The sequence below is a fragment of the Ursus maritimus genome, unplaced genomic scaffold (genome assembly GCF_017311325.1).
Source record: "Ursus maritimus isolate PB19 unplaced genomic scaffold, ASM1731132v1 scaffold_13, whole genome shotgun sequence".
NCBI classification, from domain to species: Eukaryota; Metazoa; Chordata; class Mammalia; order Carnivora; family Ursidae; genus Ursus; species Ursus maritimus.
Window position 1 is genome coordinate 2,323,580 of NW_024423675.1, and position 20,735 is coordinate 2,344,314.

At 34.2% G+C, this 20,735-nt stretch overlaps 1 protein-coding gene across 2 annotated transcripts in view; it reads right to left on the bottom strand.

Annotated features, from left to right (window-relative positions):
* The window catches only part of RNGTT (RNA guanylyltransferase and 5'-phosphatase), a 303,675-nt gene that overhangs the window by 43,252 nt on the left and 239,688 nt on the right, over positions 1–20,735 (bottom strand). For both annotated transcript variants that reach the window (XM_040627529.1, XM_008687490.2), the window contains one exon: positions 8,298–8,364. In XM_040627529.1, the coding sequence (XP_040483463.1) occupies positions 8,298–8,364 (67 nt within the window). The remainder of the gene's footprint in view (positions 1–8,297; positions 8,365–20,735) is intronic.

The following is a 20,735-nucleotide window of genomic DNA, read 5'->3' on the forward strand; positions in this document are numbered from 1 at the left end:
TTTCGGTTTTTTCATAACTGAGAGTCCCCAAACAATACTTTACTTTTAAATTTAACCTACCCTAAAAATTACAACTGACAAGTTATTAGCCATCTCAAAAATACATTTAAGTAACAAATGACAATCTGAACTCAATATACTGTCAAGAAAAAATATTCTATTTTTTAACAGAAAAAAAGTCTGAGGGAATGGTATGAATTTCCAAATATGATTTGGAAAATGAAGAAGAGATCACTATTTCTTTGCATCTATTGCATATGCATATGAATACAAACACCAACATTATATCTCCTTGGCTATAAAGAGATTTTTAAAACTTCAGGATCAGAAAGTTTAGAGTTTGAGACTGTGACAAACGGCACCCAGCTCCTCAGCAGGGATGGAACCAGGATCTGAGGCAGGGAATAACTTAGCTGGACTGATCATAACACAACTGCTTCAGATTAATGGTTGTACTCCCTACTTTTCACATACAGGTGCTGCATGGAATTCATAGTTAAAATATAGAGGACTTTTCTGAGCCATTCTGCAGTGCCAAAGTGGAAACTGTGTCTGACTCCGCCTCACAGCCTCTCATACTTCTTGGGCTGTCAGAACTGAAAGAGACAACTAATACCAAGCCCTGCAGGGAGGGACAGCCCTGTGGCCTTGAGTCTTTCCATAATAACCTCTGAGTTGATTAAAAGTGATGTTGACAGGCTTCAGTACTTCTTGGGTTTTATGGATTCTGGCTGTTAAATGGAGCCTCAAGGACTAGAAACCTATAAGAATAGCATTAAGATTTTTACTGGACTGTGAGATGTTCTAGAAAACAAAATAGAATAATAGTCATAAAATGTAAACTATTACTTAAACTTGAACATGTCTATAAAAATAAGTTATGAATAATACTTTATATATACACAATTAAGATAAAAGTATTATGTGAAGATATATGGAAATACCATCCCCTACCTCCAACGAGGGACTTCTGAAAAACTTCTGACAGCTTGAAAGCATACAAACAAGAATTAAGCAAAATTTTACTTTAATCAAAACTTCCCTTTTTAATTTCAAAGACCGTATACGAAGATATAATGAACTATATCTCTTAAGAAAACTCAAGTCATGTAGAGCCTTGTATAAATTAACCTTAATCTCAATAAAGTTAAAAGAAGTTAGTCTTGGATGAGGGTGAAATCAGCTTCATTTATAGCACAAAACAATAGCAGATGATATGTGAGGCAATTCCTTTCTGACTCTGCATGATAACTCATTATAAGATGATCAGTGATTTTATTTAGTTATTGGTTTTATTTTATGATAAAACGAGATAATCACACGTTTAAAATCAAGTTCTTCAGATGACGAACTTCCCCTAGAAACCTAAATTTATGTTTTCAATACCTTTTTGGTTAATTGAAAAATTTGAAAAAACATATTTTATTCACTTTTTAGGGTTCTTAATTTGGGGTCCTTAAACGCCCTTAAAAGGCGTCCATGTAGGGCGCCTCGGTGGCACAGTCGTTAAGCGTCTGCCTTCGGCTCAGGGCGTGATCCCGGCGTTCTGGGATCGAGCCCCACATCAGGCTCCTCCGCTGGGAGCCTGCTTCTTCCTCTCCCACTCCCCCCTGCTTGTGTTCCCTCTTTTGCTGGCTGTCTCTGTCAAATAAATAAATAAATAAAATCTTTTTTAAAAAAAGCGTCCATGAGACCTCTGAAATTATAAGTAGAAGTGCATGTATTTTTCTAGAGAGAGTCCATAGCTTTCATAAGATTCTGAAAGGAATTAATGATCTGAGAAGAGAGTCACTGACTTGGGTGAAAGTTATATACAAAAGGACTGAGCTTGTTTGAAAAAGGAACCTTCCGGATGACTTTGGAAGACGTTAAGAGAGAAAGGTAAGTTGGAGTAACTTCCCCTAAAAACAGTGAAACAAGCATGAAGATGTACTAATGAGTCTAACCCTATTAAATAAAGTCACATGTTTGTGTCTTTAAAGCTTGAGTAAGAAATTAGAACTAAAAGGTGGGTAATAGGGGCGCCTGGGTGGCTCTGTCAGTTAAGCGCCCGCCTTTGGCTCAGGTCATGATCCCACAGTCCCGGGATCGAGCCCCACATTGAGCTCCTTGCTCAGCAGGGAGCCTGCTGCTCCCTCTGCCTGCTGCTCCCCCTGACAGTGCATGTGCGGTCTCTCTCTCTCTCTGACAAATAAATAAATAAAACCTTTAAAAAAATAAAATAAAAATAAAAGGTAGGTAATAATGGAAGAGTATATATGTGTGTAACAATGGTTGTAATGACTCATGCTATTCATTAATAGTGCAGATATCTCTTGTCATGCTGTAGCAAATTTCTGAATTCATTGAACATTTGTCTATATATCTATTATCCATTTTGTTATTTTTCTCTTTCTCATCTTTATAAAATGGAGCTGCTTTTTCAAAATACAACTGTAACATGTCTCTAACAAAAAGAGCCTCTAACACCAAGCCACTCAAACTTAGTCTTGTGATGTTAATGAATAAGAATTCTTTTTCCTAATATTCAAGTGAACAGTTTCCTATCTTATTTACCAAAAAAACTCAACCAATAGGCTCTTAAGGAAATCAAAGCAGTTTCCATTTATTAAAGGTTATATCTGATATCTATGCTACACAATGTAGTACCATTACATTTAGTTTAATGGGAGAAAGATGAACATAACAAGTACTGGTATTTCACGTCCAAAACAAGTCAGGCGCAAGGCAAGGGAGGAAATGAACCTTACTAATCTCAAGCATTTAAACTATGATTCTTTTATTGTTTTCCAATTAACTTGTAAGTATTCTAATTAGGTAAGAATCAATATAGCATTTTCATAAGAACCATGAGAATTATGAAGGAACTTCAATGATTAATAAAGATAAGAAATCCTTTCACAGTTTATGAGAGAAACATTTCTCACAGTAACATCAAAAGGAAAAGAAAGGTGCCCTAAAATAATGGACCTTTTTCTACTGAGTTGATTATCCAGGCATTAAGGAGGGCATGTGATGTGATGAGCACTGGGTGTTATATGCAACTAATGAATTACTGAACTTTACATCTGAAACTAAAGATGTACTATATGTTGGCTAATTGAATTTAAATTTAAAAATTTAAATAAATTAAAAAAAAAGATAAAGGGTTGACAAAGGATTGACCTTGGCTGTCACTGAGCTTGTTAGGAAAGGCTTGGATAAAGAAAATGTTGTCAATAGATCAGGTGAGTGACGGAGTAAGAATTAACCTCATATGTACACTTAGACTATGTTTTTGAAACGTAACCCTCACACACACACACACACACACATTGTACCCTTCCCTAAATATATAAGCCTCTCACTTTTTAGTTATTTCAGTTCTAATAAGGAGAAACAGGATTTTCCAAACCAACAGACAGAAAAAAATTACGCTTTCAAAAATGTTCCTGCAGAAACTTATTAGGATTCCTGGCTACACTGATGAATTAGGTGAACAGGATAGAGAGAGAAGTTTATGAAGAAATCTTTGCCAACTTGTGTTCCAGGGATATTAAAAATAGAAGAAAACAAATGTATCTGAATACTTGCCACTACTTAAGAAATTAGAAAAGTTCAAGAGGGTCCACAAGTTAAGATCCTGATGGTGAGATTTTGACAGCATTTTGATTTAAATGAAATTAGTGGAGGTATTTAAAGAGGTGCTGATGCTATGGTAACTAAAATAAGATTTTTCATTAAAAATGTCAATAGTGTTACTAAACCTCCTCAATATTAAATATCTTCTATGTCCTATTCAGAAAAATCCTTGTTTTTCAAAGCATAAGAATATATGTCATGTATGCAGGTAGAAAGGAATTTAAACTCACACCCCTCAACTGGAACAAGAAAAAAAAACTCATACACAGCCAAAAAACAAATGCAAAGAAAAATCAGAGAACAAAAAACATGAAATAAATTTCACAGGCCTGTTGGAAAATGTTAACAAAAAGTTATAATAACAAAAAAGAATGATCTCAAACTGTCCTTTTTATTAACTACTTTGAAGGTTTATGATATTATTCCATTTCCTACAAGAGAGCCTAGATGGAATCTAGGATTCAACCTTTAACTAATATTACTATAAAAACAATTTTTGATGAAAGATTGAATGCTTTCCCTCCAACATCAAGAACAAGGTATAGATGGTCTGTTCTCACCATTTCTATTTAACTCTGTACTGTAGATTTTAGTCAATGTAGTAAAGCAAGAAAAAGCAATAAAAGGCATCCAGATCAGAAAGGAAGAGGGAAAACTATCTTTATCCTATGAAATATACAGAAAAAAAGTACTAGCACTAATAATTGAGTATAGTAAAATTGCAGGATTTAAAGTAAACACATAAACATTGTATCTTTTTATGTACTACCAATGAACAATCGGAAATTGAAATAACAAATACTTTTATATCTAGAAAAATGTTTCTATAGTCAATGTCAAAGAAATTACTGTCTATGTTTTCTTCAAGGAGTTTTATGGTTTCAGGTCTCATATTTAGGTCTTTAATCCATTTTGAGTTTTTTGTGTGTCTGGTATAAGAAAGTGGTCCAGTTTCATTACTCCACAATATAGCTAGCTGTCCAGCACCATTTGTTGAAGAAGAGACCATCTTTTCCCCACTGTATATTCTTGCTTCTTTTGTCACAGATTAATTGATCATATAAGCATAGGTTTATTTCTGGGCTCTCTATTCTGTTCCATTGATCTATGTGTCTACTTTTGTGTTAGTACTATCCTGTTTTGATTACTACAGGTTTGTAGCATACCTTAAAATCTGGGGTTGCGATACTTCCAGCTTTGTTCTTTCTCTAGATTGCTTTGGCTATTTGGGGTCTTTTGTGATTCCATACAAATTTTAGTATTATTTGTTCTAGTTCTATGAAAAATGCTGTATTTTGATAGGCACTACATCAAAATAACAAGCTTTTGCACAGCAAAGGAAACCATCAACAAAACAAAAAGGCAACCTACTGAATGGGACAAAATATTTGCAAATAATATATATAATAAGGGGTTGATACCCAAAATATATAAAGAACTTCTACAATACAAAAAAAAAAAAAAATCCAATTAAAAAATGGGCAGACGACCTGAACAGACATTTCTCCAAAGAAGACATATACAAATGGCCTACAGACATATGAAAAGATGCTCACCATCACTCATTATCAGGGAAATGCAAATCAAAACTACAATGAGATTATCACCTTACCTCTGTCAGAATGACTAGACTCAAAAAGACAAGAAATAACAAGCGTTGGTGAGGATGCAGAGAAAAGGGAAGCCTCTTGCACCACTGGTGAAAATGCAAACTGATGCAGTCACTACGGAAAACAGTGTGGAAGTTTCCCCCAAATTTAAAGATATTATTACCATATGATCCAATAATTCCACTACTGGGTATCTATCCAAAGAAAACAAAAATACTCATTCAAAAAGATACATGCACTCCTATGTTTACTGCAGCATTATTTATAATAACCAAGATATGAAAGCAAACTAAGTGCCTATCAACAGATGAATGGATAAAGAAAATGTGATACACATGTGTGCACGCTCACATACACTGGAATATTAATCAGCCATAAAATGACTGAGATCTTGCCATCTGCAACAATATGGATGGACCTAGAGGGCATTATGCTAAGTGAAATAAGTCAGAGAAAAACAAATACCATATGATTTCATTCATATGTGTAATTTAAGAAACAAATGAATAAAAAAAGAAACAAACAAAAAACCCAGACTCCTAAATACAGAGAACTGATGGCTGCCAGAGGGGAAATGGACTGGGGGAGGAATGAGTGAAACAGATAAAGGGGACTAAGAGTACACTTATCTTGATAAGCACTGAGTAATGTACAGCACAGGTGAATCATTATATTGTACACCTGAAACTAATATGCTATTATATGGTAATTATATTTCACTTAAAAAAACCTTTTTCCTATATTTATTTATATAAAATTATGCAGAAAAGTCTTTATAAAAATGTTAAAAAATACTTTTATAACATCACAAATACAAAATATTTATGGATAAATCTATTAAAAATGTACAAGGCCAATACACTGGAACAAAATATTGTTGAGAGATATTAAAAACCTAAATAATTCAAGAAATATATGGTGTTTGTGAATTACAAGACTCAATATTGTTAAGATGTCATTTCTCCTCAAATTGATCTATAGATTCAACATGATCCAAGTCAACATTCCAGTGGGCATTTTTAGAGAAATTGACAAGACGATTCTAAAATGTGTATGAAAATTAAAGGAATCGAATTAGTCAAAACAACTCTGAAAAAGAACAAAGTTGGAGGATTTACCCTATCTGTCTCCATGACTTATTATAAAGATACAATAATCAAGATAGTGTGGTATTGGTGGAGGGATAGACACATAGATAAATGGAACAGAACAGAGTCCAGAAATAGATTCACACATATATAGTCAACTGATTTTCAACAAAGATGCAAAGGCAATACGATGGTAGAAAGGACAGTTTTAGAAAAAATGGTTTTGGTGCTTGCTTCAGTAGCACATATACTAAAATTGGCCCCTGCTCAAGGACAACATGCAAATTTGTGAAGCATTCCATATTTTAAAAATTAAAAAAATAAATAAATAAAAATAAAAATGGTTTTACAGCAAGTGGATATCTATGTGCCAAAAGGCAGGGGGCTCAGCATTCCTCTATACCTTGAATTTTGAATCATATACAAAAATTAACTCAAATAGATATTAAACCAAAATGTAAAACCTAAAACTATAAAGATTCTACAATACAAAGGACAAAAATCTCTGTGACTTTGGTTAGACAAACATTTCTTGGATCAATACGAAAAGCATGAGCCATGGGAAAAAAACTAATAAACTGAACATCAACATTAAGAACTTCTGCTCTCTGAGGATCCTGTTAAGAGAATGAAAAGAGAAGTCATAGCTCGGGGAAAAAAAAAAAAAAGCTGCAAATCACATATCTGATAAAGGACTTACATCCAGAAGATATAAGAATGCTCACAACTCAACAGTAAAAACACAAAAACCCAATTTAAAAAAATGGCAAGATTTGAACACACACTTCACTAGAGATGTACAGATGACAAATAAGCACATGAGAAGATGCTCAACATTATTAGTCATGACAGATACGCAAAATAAAACCGCAGTGAAATACCACTACATACCCATAAGAATGACTAAGCTTAAAAAGATGGGCCATACCAGGATATGGAGGAACTGGTACTCTCACACTCTACTGGTGGAAAATAGTTTGGTTGTTTCTTAAAAAGTTAAACATACAACCGCCACTTAACCCAGCCATGGCCAATTTAGGTATTTACCCAAGAGAAATGAAAGGATGTATCCCTGCAGAAACTTGTATACACAAGTGTTCACAGTAGCCAGAAAGTAGAAACAACCCAAACGTCCATCAACAGGTGAAAAGATAAAGAAACTGTGCTATAACCATACAATGGAGTACTAACTCAGCATTAGAAAGGATGAATTATTGGTAAGTGCGACAACATGGATGAATCTCAAAATAATTATGCTGTATTAAAGAGGCTGAGAGAGGGAGAGGGGGAGAAACAGGACCGATACTGCATAATTCCTTTATATAAAATTCTAGAAAATGCAAATTAACCTATAATGATACGAATCAGATCAGTAGTCCCCTGGGGTTGGAGGGAAAAAGGAAGGGCGGGAATGAGGAATTTCAGAGGCACAAGGAAACTTTAGGGGGTGATGGATATGTTTACTATGCTGATTGTAGTGATGGTTTCACAAGTCTAAGTATATCAAAATTTATCAAACTGTATACATTAAATAGTGCTTTGGTCAAATTTAACTCATTACTATGGGCAAGAATATTAAAATAATCAATTCTTGGGCACTTGGGTGGCTTAGTCGGGTAAATGTCTGCCATTGGCTCAGGTCATGATCCCAGGGTCCTGGGATTGAGTCTTGTATTAGGCTCCCTGCTCAGCGGGGAGCTTGCTTCTCCCTCTCCCTCTGCCTCCCCTGCCTGCTCATGCTCTCTCTCTTGCTCGTTCTTGCTATCAAATAAATAAATCTTAAAAAAATTTTTTTTAAATAATCAATTCTCTGAAAATCTGACTTACTTGTTCAGCAGGGATATGCAAAAGCAAATGAAATCAGTAATTCACATTCATAATATTTTTGATATGTTGATGGTTATTTGCAGGGTTTTGATGGGTTTTGGACAAGTGAACTACATCTAAGAAAAATATACTGGAAAATGAACCATCATACCTTGATTTGTGCAAAGGGTCTTTCATAACCTCCAACATAGAGCAGACCAACATTCTGAGGAAGTAACCTACAAAACAAAACAAAATTGCATTATTTTGAAAATATTCTTCCTTATATAAGCTTGTATAATCATCAAAATTTGTATAACAAATAGACTGTGAAAAAATATCTTTGCAATTATTCTTGTCTTTTGCTCTATAAGATAGCAACCAGCCAAGGAATAATCCATTTTTTAACTACTTTGGAAACAGTTTATCACAGGAGGGTACTTTGTTTTTGTTTGTTTGTTTATTCAAGTATAATTAACATAGAGTGTTACATTAGTTTCCGGTATACAATGTAATGATTCAAGAATAATTCTTATACTTCAGAAAACGGTGGTAAATGCTGAGAATGGAAACTTAGATGTAGAATAGTTTAACATATTAGTAATTCTAGCAAAATTACCACAGAGTGTCTCTGGGAAAAAATTAAAATAAGTAATGCATATATTTAAAAATTTGTAAGGATTCAATTCAAGAAACACTCATTGTACAACTATACTATGCACTATAGGAGATAGAATACACCTAAATAACTCAGTCCCAAAACCTAATAGGAAAACCAGGCACATAAGTACATAATGCTACCAAAAGGTGCTCTCTGAAAAGTGCTATATAGATGTATTTGCCACTGCAAAATAGTGGAGTAAGAGATACTTGCAATCGAGGAAGCTGGAAAAGTTCAAATAGGTGAGATTTGGTTCAGCCTTAAAGGATGGGTAAGGCAAAGGGAGAAATTTAAACAAATCCTGAAAATGCAGAAGATCTGAGACAAAAAGTAGACAAGTATGGCTAGAGTGAGGGATAATTTAGCTGAAGATGAAAATCCAAAGGAAGTTTAGAATTAGCCACATAGAATCTCAAATGCCATATCTTTATTTTATAAGCAGTATGAAGTCATAGTTCTATAAGATATACTTAGTTCTTATAAAAAATAAATACACATGAAAATAAAAAGCAAACCACACAGAGGGTAAAATTAATAATAATAATAATAATAATAATAATAATAATAATAATAATGGCTACCTTCTCTGTATCATCCCTCCCTTCCTATTCCCACTTCAGAGACCTATCATTCCTGAGTGCATTAAACAATGTGAATGAAGAAACACCATCATTAGAACTGTCCTTGTGGAGCATACAGTGGTACAAGGTATGAGAACATAATTAAACATTCTTGTGATTATCTCATTTTTTTAAAAGATTTTATTTATTCATTTGACAGAGAGAGAGAGGGAGACAACCAGCGAGAGAGGGACCACAAGCAGGGGGAGTGGGAGAGGAAGAAGCAGGCTCCCAGCACGCAGGGGGGGGGGGAGCGCCCGATGTGGGGCTTGATCCCAGAACCCTGGCATCACGCCATGAGCCGAAGGCAGACGCTTAACGACTGAGCCACCCAGGTGCCCCTCATTTTTCTTTTATCATAAATCTTTTTTCAATGGACACTGTGAGTAAATGAACACTCTTAACCTTAGTGTACATAAAGAATATGAAAAACTTTGCTTATACTCCTTGCCCAAAGCAACTAGGCCAAAATACATCTCCTCAGAGTCTAGGTAATGAAAACTAATAGCACTTTACGGCAGTAAAACAATGATCTCAAGGATGACTGTATATTCTATTGCATGAATCTGAGAATGAAACACTGAGTAGTATTTAAAGTGAACAAAAGACTGCAAACTCAAAAGAATCTCACAGAAATTTCTCAGCATACCATATTGGTCTAATCATAAAAAATCAGAACATGAGATTGTCATAACCATCCTTTTAAATTTATAGTTAGTGACTTCAAAAATCCTATTTCAGTAATTCCAGGATATGCATTTCTTCATAGTTTAACTTCTCTGAGAACTGGATGCGTCTGATATTCTATGGTGTTTTATGGTCACTGTCTCCCGGTGACAGGTGTGAGATGGTTCTTCCATTGACTCAGTCTGGGAAGTTGTCTTCCATTGACTCAGTCTGGGAAGACTAAGAAAGCACACTCTCAAAGCACCTTAGATTTTATGAAATAAGGCAGATAGATATTCAATCTCTCAGGAATACCCTCTGCTCCTTGACATTCTTTAAAGGCTTACAAAGCATTAAAGGCCATTAAAAGAATATTAATAGCTGATGAACACAATCCTGATTAAACCAAGTTAGCAAAAAGCTTCTTAAGTTAGCAATGTAAGTGATACTTGCAGTAATTCATTTTAGCATGTTGTTGAAGGTCATAAACATGACTAAAGGCATTTGTTCACCAAATATAAGTAGAAAGCATAGGCAATGTCTCTAAGTCTCAATTGTGAAATGCAGAATTTCTTAGCCATCAATTAACATATAAGAAATTAAATCTCTCAAAAATCATTGCCAGTATCACAAATTTAATGGTAGTTATATATAGCAGTGGTAATTTATTTCCTATATAACAAATGTTCACAAAAACCTTAATAAACCCCCTTCAGAAGTAAGAATAGTCACTGTTCATACAAATAGATGCTACAGAAAGAAGAGAATAAAAGCTGGCTGACTTTTAAAAATCAATATGCCTCTAATTACTACGCATATGCATTTCAGGAAGCTTGCCAATATACCATTTAGTGTCCCCCCCCTCCTCCAACTTGCCTATCTAATAGCTACCTTTCCTTAAACAAGAAATTTCTTAAATATATCAATTATGTAGCATATACATGTTTCACTTTTTAAATACCATTCTCTCTCATTCATGTACCTATTATTACTTACCATAGATTGATTATATTACCACCATCAACTGAGTGGGTTTTAATATGTACCATAATCTAAAGGCCTGCTATGCACAAAATAATTAACACTCTGAAAACACTTTTAAGATGGGATATTTCTTTAACCGTTTTTACCTTTCAAAAAATTATTTTGCCAGATTGTATACACAATTGTTGTCAAATAATAGACCATTTTATGGTGACAGGGTACTTGCACATAATACAGCAATCATACATTTTAAATCCCCCGGTGTAGGGCATTAATTCAGCACTCATAAGTGCATTCATATGTATATGTTAAAATAGAAACCCTGACTCATTTAGTACCAAATAATTGCTTTGCCCTTAAGTTACATGAACATTAACATAACCTTTATACAAATGCTAACAACTCCTAATATATTTGCTTGTAACTAAATACTTCTGTAGTGTGGCTATCAACGAGGGAAATAGCAGGGCACCTGGGTGGCTCAGTTGGTTAAACATCTGACCTTGATCTCAGGGTCATGAATTCCAGCCCTGAGTTAGGCTCCAGGCTGGGCATAGAGCCTACTTAAAAAAAAAAAAAAAAAAAGAATGAAAGAAAGAAAGAAAAGAAAAGAAAAGAAAAGAAAAGAAAAGAAAAGAAAAGAAAAGAGGAAAGTAGCAATAAGACAGCAACAAGGCATGGGGGTGGGAGAATGAGGGACGGGCCTATTGGAGTTTTTAAAAAAGTAAACACAGGTAAGACTACTGTTCATTTTGCTTCAAATTCCCAAATACAAATATTAACAAATATCTATCCTGGAAAGAATGCTGTAAAGTTATTTTCAGAAAAGTTTCTCACATGATGGAAAAATAAAACTTGTCAGGTAATAAAATGAACATTATTTAAAAGGACCTCATTCACCATAACCTAATGATATATCAGATATAAAAAAATGCTTTAAAAGGAAACCAATCTATAATTGCTTCAAATTAAAAGTTAAAAAAAGGAAAGGGAATCTTTTTAAAATAAGAATAAGCTAAATAACTCAAAATTAACTATTCTGTCTACAACCCATAATTACAATACTTACTGATAGATATATTTTTCAACTGCAACAAAATATTCTGAAAAAAAATGTAGTTTATTTATTTTTAAGACAGACAGCGTGCACACCCACGCATGAAGTGGTGGAGGCGGGAAGGGGGGAGAGAAAGAGAGGATCTATAAGTAGGCTTCAAGCCCAGTACAAAGCCCAAGGTGGGGAAATCTCACGACCCTGAGATTGTGACCTGAGTCGAAGTCAAGAGTCAGATACTTAACAGACTTGGCCACCCAGGTGCCCCCAAATTTACAGTATCTTTAATGCTGATTTACATAAAATCGTACTTCTTAGAGAAACTACATCCAATATATCTATTGTTAGGAAAAAGGAGAATGCCCCCCAAATTTACAGTATCTTTAATGCTGATTTACATAAAATCGTACTTCTTAGAGAAACTACATCCAATATATCTATTGTTAGGAAAAAGGAGAATGCAAATGTATTTAATATGGGATCAATAGCACCCTTTTGAATTTGAGAAAAATGCATATTACTGAGAAGGCCTCTATTCTTTGAGACTCCTAGTAGGATGTAAATAACAGCAGCATATGCCCTTAGGCCTAGAAAAAACTTGGATGAGCCAATGAGTAAGTTTATTATTATCTTTAGAGACTTTTCATAGCCTACCTTTTTCTATTCTAGTTTATTTTCTAAACCCTAGTACAGGCATAACAAATGCTCTGGACTTTTGTTAAAACAAAACAAACACCACAGCCACCACCACATTTAAAGAATCTGCATGCCAACAGAAATAAGTTACATAAAAATGAAGTTTGATTAAACAAAGTATATACTGAGTGAAATAAATAACAAATAATAAATAAGACTGGGGAAGGATTATTACAATGCTGAAGCAAACAAAAGAAAATGGAATCATTTAGCAAAGGTATATAAGAAACGTTGAGCTATCTGTATTCACAGAACAAATATATCTGTAACTATATTATTATCAGACAGAAAAAAGTCAAGGTAAAAAGAATTATTGAGGTAAAGAAAGATACCTCAGAATAATAACAGGTTCAACTTGTCAAGAAATTTATATGCATCTGATAACATAGCTATAAAATATATAAAACAATTAACAATGTACATGATGAAATTAAACAAATTCACAATCATGGTAGGATTTTAAACTTTCCTCTCTTAGTCAATGATGGAAAAAACAGAGCACAAAAGCCATCAGAACACACAACTCAGTAATACCATTAGCAAAAATATATAGGGATACCACCTAACAGTTGCACAATACATGGACCACAGAATATACATACACAGAAAATGTATAAAAACTGGCCATATATGCTGGGCCATGAAGCAAATTTGAAGCAAATAAAATAATTTAGATTACAATCTTTAAACACAAGAATTCAGTTAGAAGTCAAGAACATAAAAATAACCAGAAAATCCCCATGTTTAAAATGATAGAAATACATCAATAAATAACCTATAGGACAGAAAGGACATTCCAAAGGAAATCATCAAATATTTTTAACTAGATAAAATAACAATATATCAAAACTTGTAAGGTACAGCTAAATCCAACTTAGACAGAATTTTTTTTTTTTAAAGATTTTATTTATTTATTCGACAGAGATAGAGACAGCCAGCGAGAGAGGGAACACAAGCAGGGGGAGCAGGAGAGAAAGAAGCAGGCTCACAGCGGAAGAGCCTGATGTGGGGCTCGATCCCGTAACGCCGGGATCACGCCCTGAGCTGAAGGCAGACGCTTTAGCCACTGTGCCACCCAGGCGCCCCAGATAGAAATTTATAACCCAAACTGTATATTTCAAAAAAGAAATGCTGAAAATCAGTGAGTTAAAGCAACCACCTCAAGAAATTAGAAAAAATACCACTAAATTAAATCCAAAGAAAATAGAAGAAAGTAAGCTGAAATTCATTAATAGAAAACATACACTAGATAGGATTAAAAGATTAAAAACTGTTTCTTCTAAAAGAATGATTAAATTGATAAATCCCTAATAAGACTGACAAACAAAAGATAAAGCACAGATAGTATCAGGAATAACACAGAGAACACAGCATACATATACTAAAAAATAAGAGGATATTATAAACACCCTTACACCAACAAGTTTGAAAATTGAGACTAGAAAAACTTTCAGAAAAATACAGTGAACTAAAACTGACATAAGAAAAAATAGAGTACCTTACTTGTCCTACTGTAAAAATTTTTAATGATCTCCCCCAAAGAAAGCAAAAGGTCTAGATGGATTTTTCAGCAAATTCTACCAAACATTTAAGGGAAAATTAATTCTAATCATATATAAAATTTTCCAGAAAAAAGAAGGAATACTTATATTTTAACAAGTCAGCATGAACTCTGACACTCAGATATGAAAATGCAATGTTGATCAAGAGAGAATGAAAAAACCAAGCAAGAGACCAAGGAAAAATATTTGCAAGAGGACTTTTATCCAAAATATTAAAGAACTCTTAAATCTCAACAATAAGAAAATGAGCAACCTAATTAAAAAATGGCCAAAGACCTAAACAGACATCTCGCTAAAGATATATATGTCAAGTAAGCATAAAAAAAGATGTTCAACATCACAAGTCATTAGGGAAATGAAAATTCAAATGAGTTACCACTACACACCTATTAGACTGGCCAGATCCAAAACACTGATACCAAAGAATGCTAGTGAGAATGTGGAGCAACAAGAACCGTCACTCATTACTAGTAGAAATGTAAAATGTAGAACAGGTTGGCAGTTTCTTATAAAACTAAACATATTCTTACCATATGACCCAGCACCACATTACTTGGTATTTACCCAAATGAGTGAAAAACTTACGTCTACCTAAAAACCTAACAGCTAGGTGAAAACAGAAGAAACTATGTGCTGGGAGAGAGAGGATATATGGGAACTCTCTATTTTCTGCCCAAATATCTGGAAACATAAAACAGTTCTAAAAAAAAGTTTATTTTCTTTAAAAAAGTGCAATGTTGATAACAAGAAAGGAAATGTATAGGTCAATTTCTCTCACAAACAAAAATGCAAAAAGGAGAAAGAAAAAGAAGAAGGGAGGAAGGGAAGCCCTAAATAAAATGAGAGAATATATCATGTTCACGGATAGGAAATCTCAATGTTGAATATACTTAAGGCAATGTTAATAATTCTAACAGAAAATAAGAAACTTAAAAAGCTCCTGACAAAATATACATGGGAAAGCAAAAGAACAAAAATATAAAAGATTCTTTCCTAAAGAAGAACAAAATAAGGAGACTGAGTCCATTAGCTATCATGACTTCTTACAAAGCTTCAGCAATAAAGAAAATGTGGTATTAGCATGGGAACAGGCAAAAATGCCAGTGGAATACAGTAGAGAGTCTAGAAACAGACCGTTACACATAAACAAACACTTGATTTATTAAAGGTGGCACTGCAGGACAGTGGAGAAAAGCCTTATAAGTGTTAGAAGGAAAACAAACCTGGGTAAATTCCTCTTTAATTTTAATGTGACAAAAAAATACTGGTAAATCATATTATATAAAAATTTCAACAAACCATCAGGGCAAAAACAGTATAAATAAAGTCAAAAGATACCTGACAAACTGTGAGAAAACATTTGCAATATACACTACAGAGAAGGAACTAGTAATTCTATTATTAAAAACTCAAAAACTGAAGGGGAAAAGGGCCAAAAACCTGTTGAAACAATGAGAAAAAGACATTAAAAGGCAATACACACACACACACACACACACACACACACACACACACACACGGACATTAAGAATATACAAAAATATTCAAACTTACTTGTAATTAGAGAAATACATATTAAAACAGCACTGAGATACCATTTCCAACCTATCAGATTGGCAAAAATTGAAACATACGGAGAATGCATTCTGTTGGCTAGCCTGGGGGAAACAAAAGTTCTTATATACTGTTCTTGAAAAAGCAAACTAGGACAATGGTCATGGAGGAAAACCTGGCATTGTCTAACCACACACACACTTAGCTTTTGACCTAATAATCTCTCTTCTAACAATCTGCATTGAAGATACACCCCCCAAAACTCAATAATACACATGTACAAGGCTGTTCACTGCACACTATTGGTATGTAAAATACTGGAACAACCTAAGTACACAGCAGAGTAGTTAAATAAGTTACAGTAAATCCATACAATGGAGTAATATGTACTGTAAAAAATGAGGAAGATCTCTAATCACTGACGGGGAGCAATCTCTAAGATATGCTTACTGATAAGTGAAGAAAGAAAAGTAAAAAAGGATATATAGTATGTTACTCTTTTTAAGACTTTATCTATTTTAGAGAGATAAAGAAAGAGTGCAAGCGGGGAGAGGGGCAGAGGGAGAGAGAAAGGGAGAGGAGACTCTGCACTGAGCACAGAGCCTGACACGGGGCTGGATCTCAGGATCCTGAGACCAGGACCTGAGCCGAAATCAAGAGTCGGACGCTTAATTGACTGAGCCACCCAGGCGCCCCCATAATGTTATTCTTAATGTAAGAAAGAAAAAGTATTAGAAAATATTCAGGTAACTGTTCATTTGTACAAAAAGATTTCAGGAAAGCTAAAACAGAAACTCTAAAGATTGTTTTCCTTTAGGGGCAGGTATTGTGGTGAATGAAGAAGGACAATTTCATGAGAATACCTTTTTGTAAAGTCATGATTATTACATATTTTTTAAGATTTTATTTATTCATTTGAGAGTGAGAGCACACGTGAGCATGAGCAGGAGGAGAGGCAGAGGAAGACGGAGAAGCAGACTCCCCGCTGAGCAGGGAGCCCAATGCAGGCCTTGATCCTGGGACTCTGAGATCATGACCTGAGCCAACGGAAGATGCTTAACCGACTGAGACACCCAGGCGCCCCAAGTCATGACTATTATAACCATGATAATGTTTCATACACCAAATAAATAAATAAGTAAACAATCAAAATCAATCAGAATGTTGAGGGAACCCAAAATGGAGTAAAAATAACTGTATCACAAATGAATAACATCCAACATTAAGGGGGATGGGGATGAAAAAGAACTTTGACTACATTCCATAAGGCTACAGTAGAAAGAACTGTACACAAATATAGTCCTTGAGCTAGTAAGCTTGCTTCTCACAGGGGTATGGGTTAGTAATTCTGAAAATGTTATATGTATACTAGGAGTTAACAAACAAATAAATACATCATGGATAAGGAGATGCAGGTTTCTCACTGTATAAAGAGTTACACATAAGCAAAGGGGAAAAGCTAGAATTAACATTATGATGCCGGATTGGAATCAGAAGTATTAGCAGGAATTCATAGCTTTTAATATATTCACAGATGGATAAAAAAATAAATATAAATGTGTTTGTAGGTGCATGTTAATATATGATACATTCCTAGCTCTGAAAACTGAGAGGGCCTATAATGACACCAAGCAGCAATGACCAGACTGAGGATCTAGGTTTTTCTATCATTACACACACAGTGGGGTCCTTGGAGAAATGGCTGATTCCTGGACTGCAGGCAGGAAAATATAAGAACCTGGAACATCTATGGAACTAGAAAGTAAGGAAGTGCTGAAAAATATTGAGAGAATGTCAAAAAGACATAGAAACCAAACTGAAATTCTCAATGACCAAAGCCAAAACAGCAACATAAAATGAGAGTACTGGATTATGTAACCCACAGAATAAAATATTCTTAAATCCTTACTAATATAAACAAACATATGGGGAAGGGGGGACAGTTCTTTAGAGTAAAATTCCCACTGATACATTGAAAAAGAATGAGGGAAATTGAAATTCACCATTATTTGAAATATTCACCAAATCAAAATTGAAAAAACACCACAGTGATGATTGTTACAGACAAAAGCCAATGAAAGATGTTAGAACTAGAAGATGAAAATATGAGAAACCTGCTATTTGCCTAGTCTCAAAGTTTCCCCCAAGAAACACTTATTAATTACAAAGAAAATATAGTGACTTTAGAGAAACCCAAACAAGTAACCAAATCTGACATCACGGTAGTAAGATTTATCAACATGCCGTCCCCTGCCCCAACACCATAAAACACACTGAGAAAGACACAATATCACTTCCATGGTGTTCCTGCCAAAAAGTACTGAAAAAGATCAAACTAAGGGACAATACATGACCAGTATTCTCCAAAAAGTGTAAAGATCATGAAAAACAAAAATGAGGTATTGTCACAGATTTGATTAAGGAGACATGAAAACTAAATGCAATGTGGAATCATGGATGAGAAACAGAATATTACTGGGGAAACTGACAAAATTAGAATAAGGAATGTAGTTAAGTTCATAGTATTGTACTAACATTTATTTCCTGATGTTGACAATGGGGGAAAACAATGTGACAGATATATAGGAATACTCTGCATTATTTTCGGAACTTTTCTATATGTCTAAAATTTTAAAATAAAAAAATTTTAAAAACATGCCATGAGACAACATGGATGGGCCTAGGGGTTACTACACTAAGTGAGTCAGACAGAGAATGATCTGATTCATATGGTTTCACTTATATGTGGAATCTAAATGGGTGATGGGTATTAAGGAGGGCACTTGTTATTATGATGAGCACTGGGTGTTACATGTAAGGGATGAATCACTAAATTCTACTTCTGAAACTGCTATTACAATATGTTAACTAACTGGAATTTAAATAAAAACTTGAAACAAAAAATTTAATTAAAATAAATTTTAAAAACAAACAAAACAGATCCTTAAATGCGGAAAGCAAACTGATGGTTGCCAGAAGGGAGGCAGGTAGGGGGATGGACAAAATAAATGAAGGCGATAAAGAGGTACAAACTTCCAGTTATAAATAAGTCACGGAGATGAAAAAAAGTACAGCCTTGGGGATGTAGTCAATAGTACTGTAATAACGTTATATGGTGGTTGTACTTACTGTGGTGAGCATTGAGTAATATGTAGAATTGTTGAATCACTATGTTGTACACCGAAAACTAATATAATACCGTCTGCCCATTATACTTAGAAAGAAAGAAAGGAAGGAAGGGGAGGGGAGAAAGGGAAAGGAAGAAAGGGACAGCCTGTCCCCCACACCATACCCAAAAATTATCCCGAAACAGATTGAGGAACTGAATGTAAGACCTGAAACCATAAAACTCTCAGATGAAAATATAGAAATAAGCTCCTTGACATCAGTCTTTGCAATCATTTTTTGACACCAAAAACAAAGACAACCAAAGCAAAAATAAACAAGTGGAACTAGTCAAACTGAAAAGCTTCTGCAGGGCAAAGGAAACAATAAACAAAATGAAAAGGGAACCTACAGAACAGGTGAAAATATTTGCAAATTAAATGCGTAATAAGAGGTTAACAACCAAAATATATAAAGAACTCTTAACAATTCAACAGCCCCCCCCAAATCCAATTAAAGTATGAGCAGAGGAACTAAAAAGACATACAAATGGCCAACAGGTACAAGGAAAGGTGCTCACCATCACTCTCAGGGAAACGCTAATCACAACCACAATGAGATATTATTATATGTTACTCCTTGATAAAGCTATAAAAAATGTACAAACTTCATCTTCCAAATTTTGTTAAATATATTTAAAAAATAAAGTCTACAACGGTTCACAGGCCATACAGCAAACCGAGCCTACAAATAATTCTAAATTGATCCACTGATCATTCTAAATGAATAGATTTGTTACTTGAAGAACTGCTTGTGTGAACATGAAGCAGAACAGTTTGAAAGTTTAACAGGGAAATCATTACATACATACAGATTCCTGCCTAGTTTGTTATCTAATGATACTAAACATTCTATGGCTTCCTTCTACCTACAAAAGAAGAGATGGGAGAATGACTTATGTGGGAAATAGCCCAAATCTAAACATCTGAAATCATCGGAATCATCACCGTATCCATAAATGTTCATCTCCTTGACAATGACACCGTGATGGATGTTATGTGTAAAGCACATTTGTTAAAAGGTTAAATGGAGTAAAAGTTTCATTTCCTGTTATTGGCAAATTCTGGACCTTCTTTTATTTTTTTTTCCTTCTGTTTTTGTTGTACTCTTCCCCTGTATACTTTGGACAAGAATTTGACCGTGAAGTCCTTGTTTTCCCCTGGGAAAATGTAGGAACATTATGTTAAGAAGCCATTTCTACAGGAAAAGAAGTACAAAAGATGCTCTGGAGAGTAGAAACAGAGAAATTTAAGCTGAGTGGACATAATTCACAATTCAATTTTTTCAGTCTAAATTATAGCACCATGTCACATGTTACCAGCAATTTCAATAATAGCTATGATCAATCAAAGAGAAAAATGTTGTTGTTGTTTTTTTAAATCACAGACCCCAAAATGACTGAGATTGTTATATTTCACATTGAAAAGAATTACTGCAAATCTGAATTTCAGCTTCATTGAGCTCTTTACAAAATGCTGACTGACACATGAACTATAACCAAAAATACAGAGAACTGCCTAAGTGTCTCATTGATAGAATACATATTAAATTGGTCTTCTCTCTGCTATTAATTTTAATTTGAATATTCCCCTAGTAAATATTATATATTTTATATATTAAAACATGGATTATAGTAGGTACAGCATTA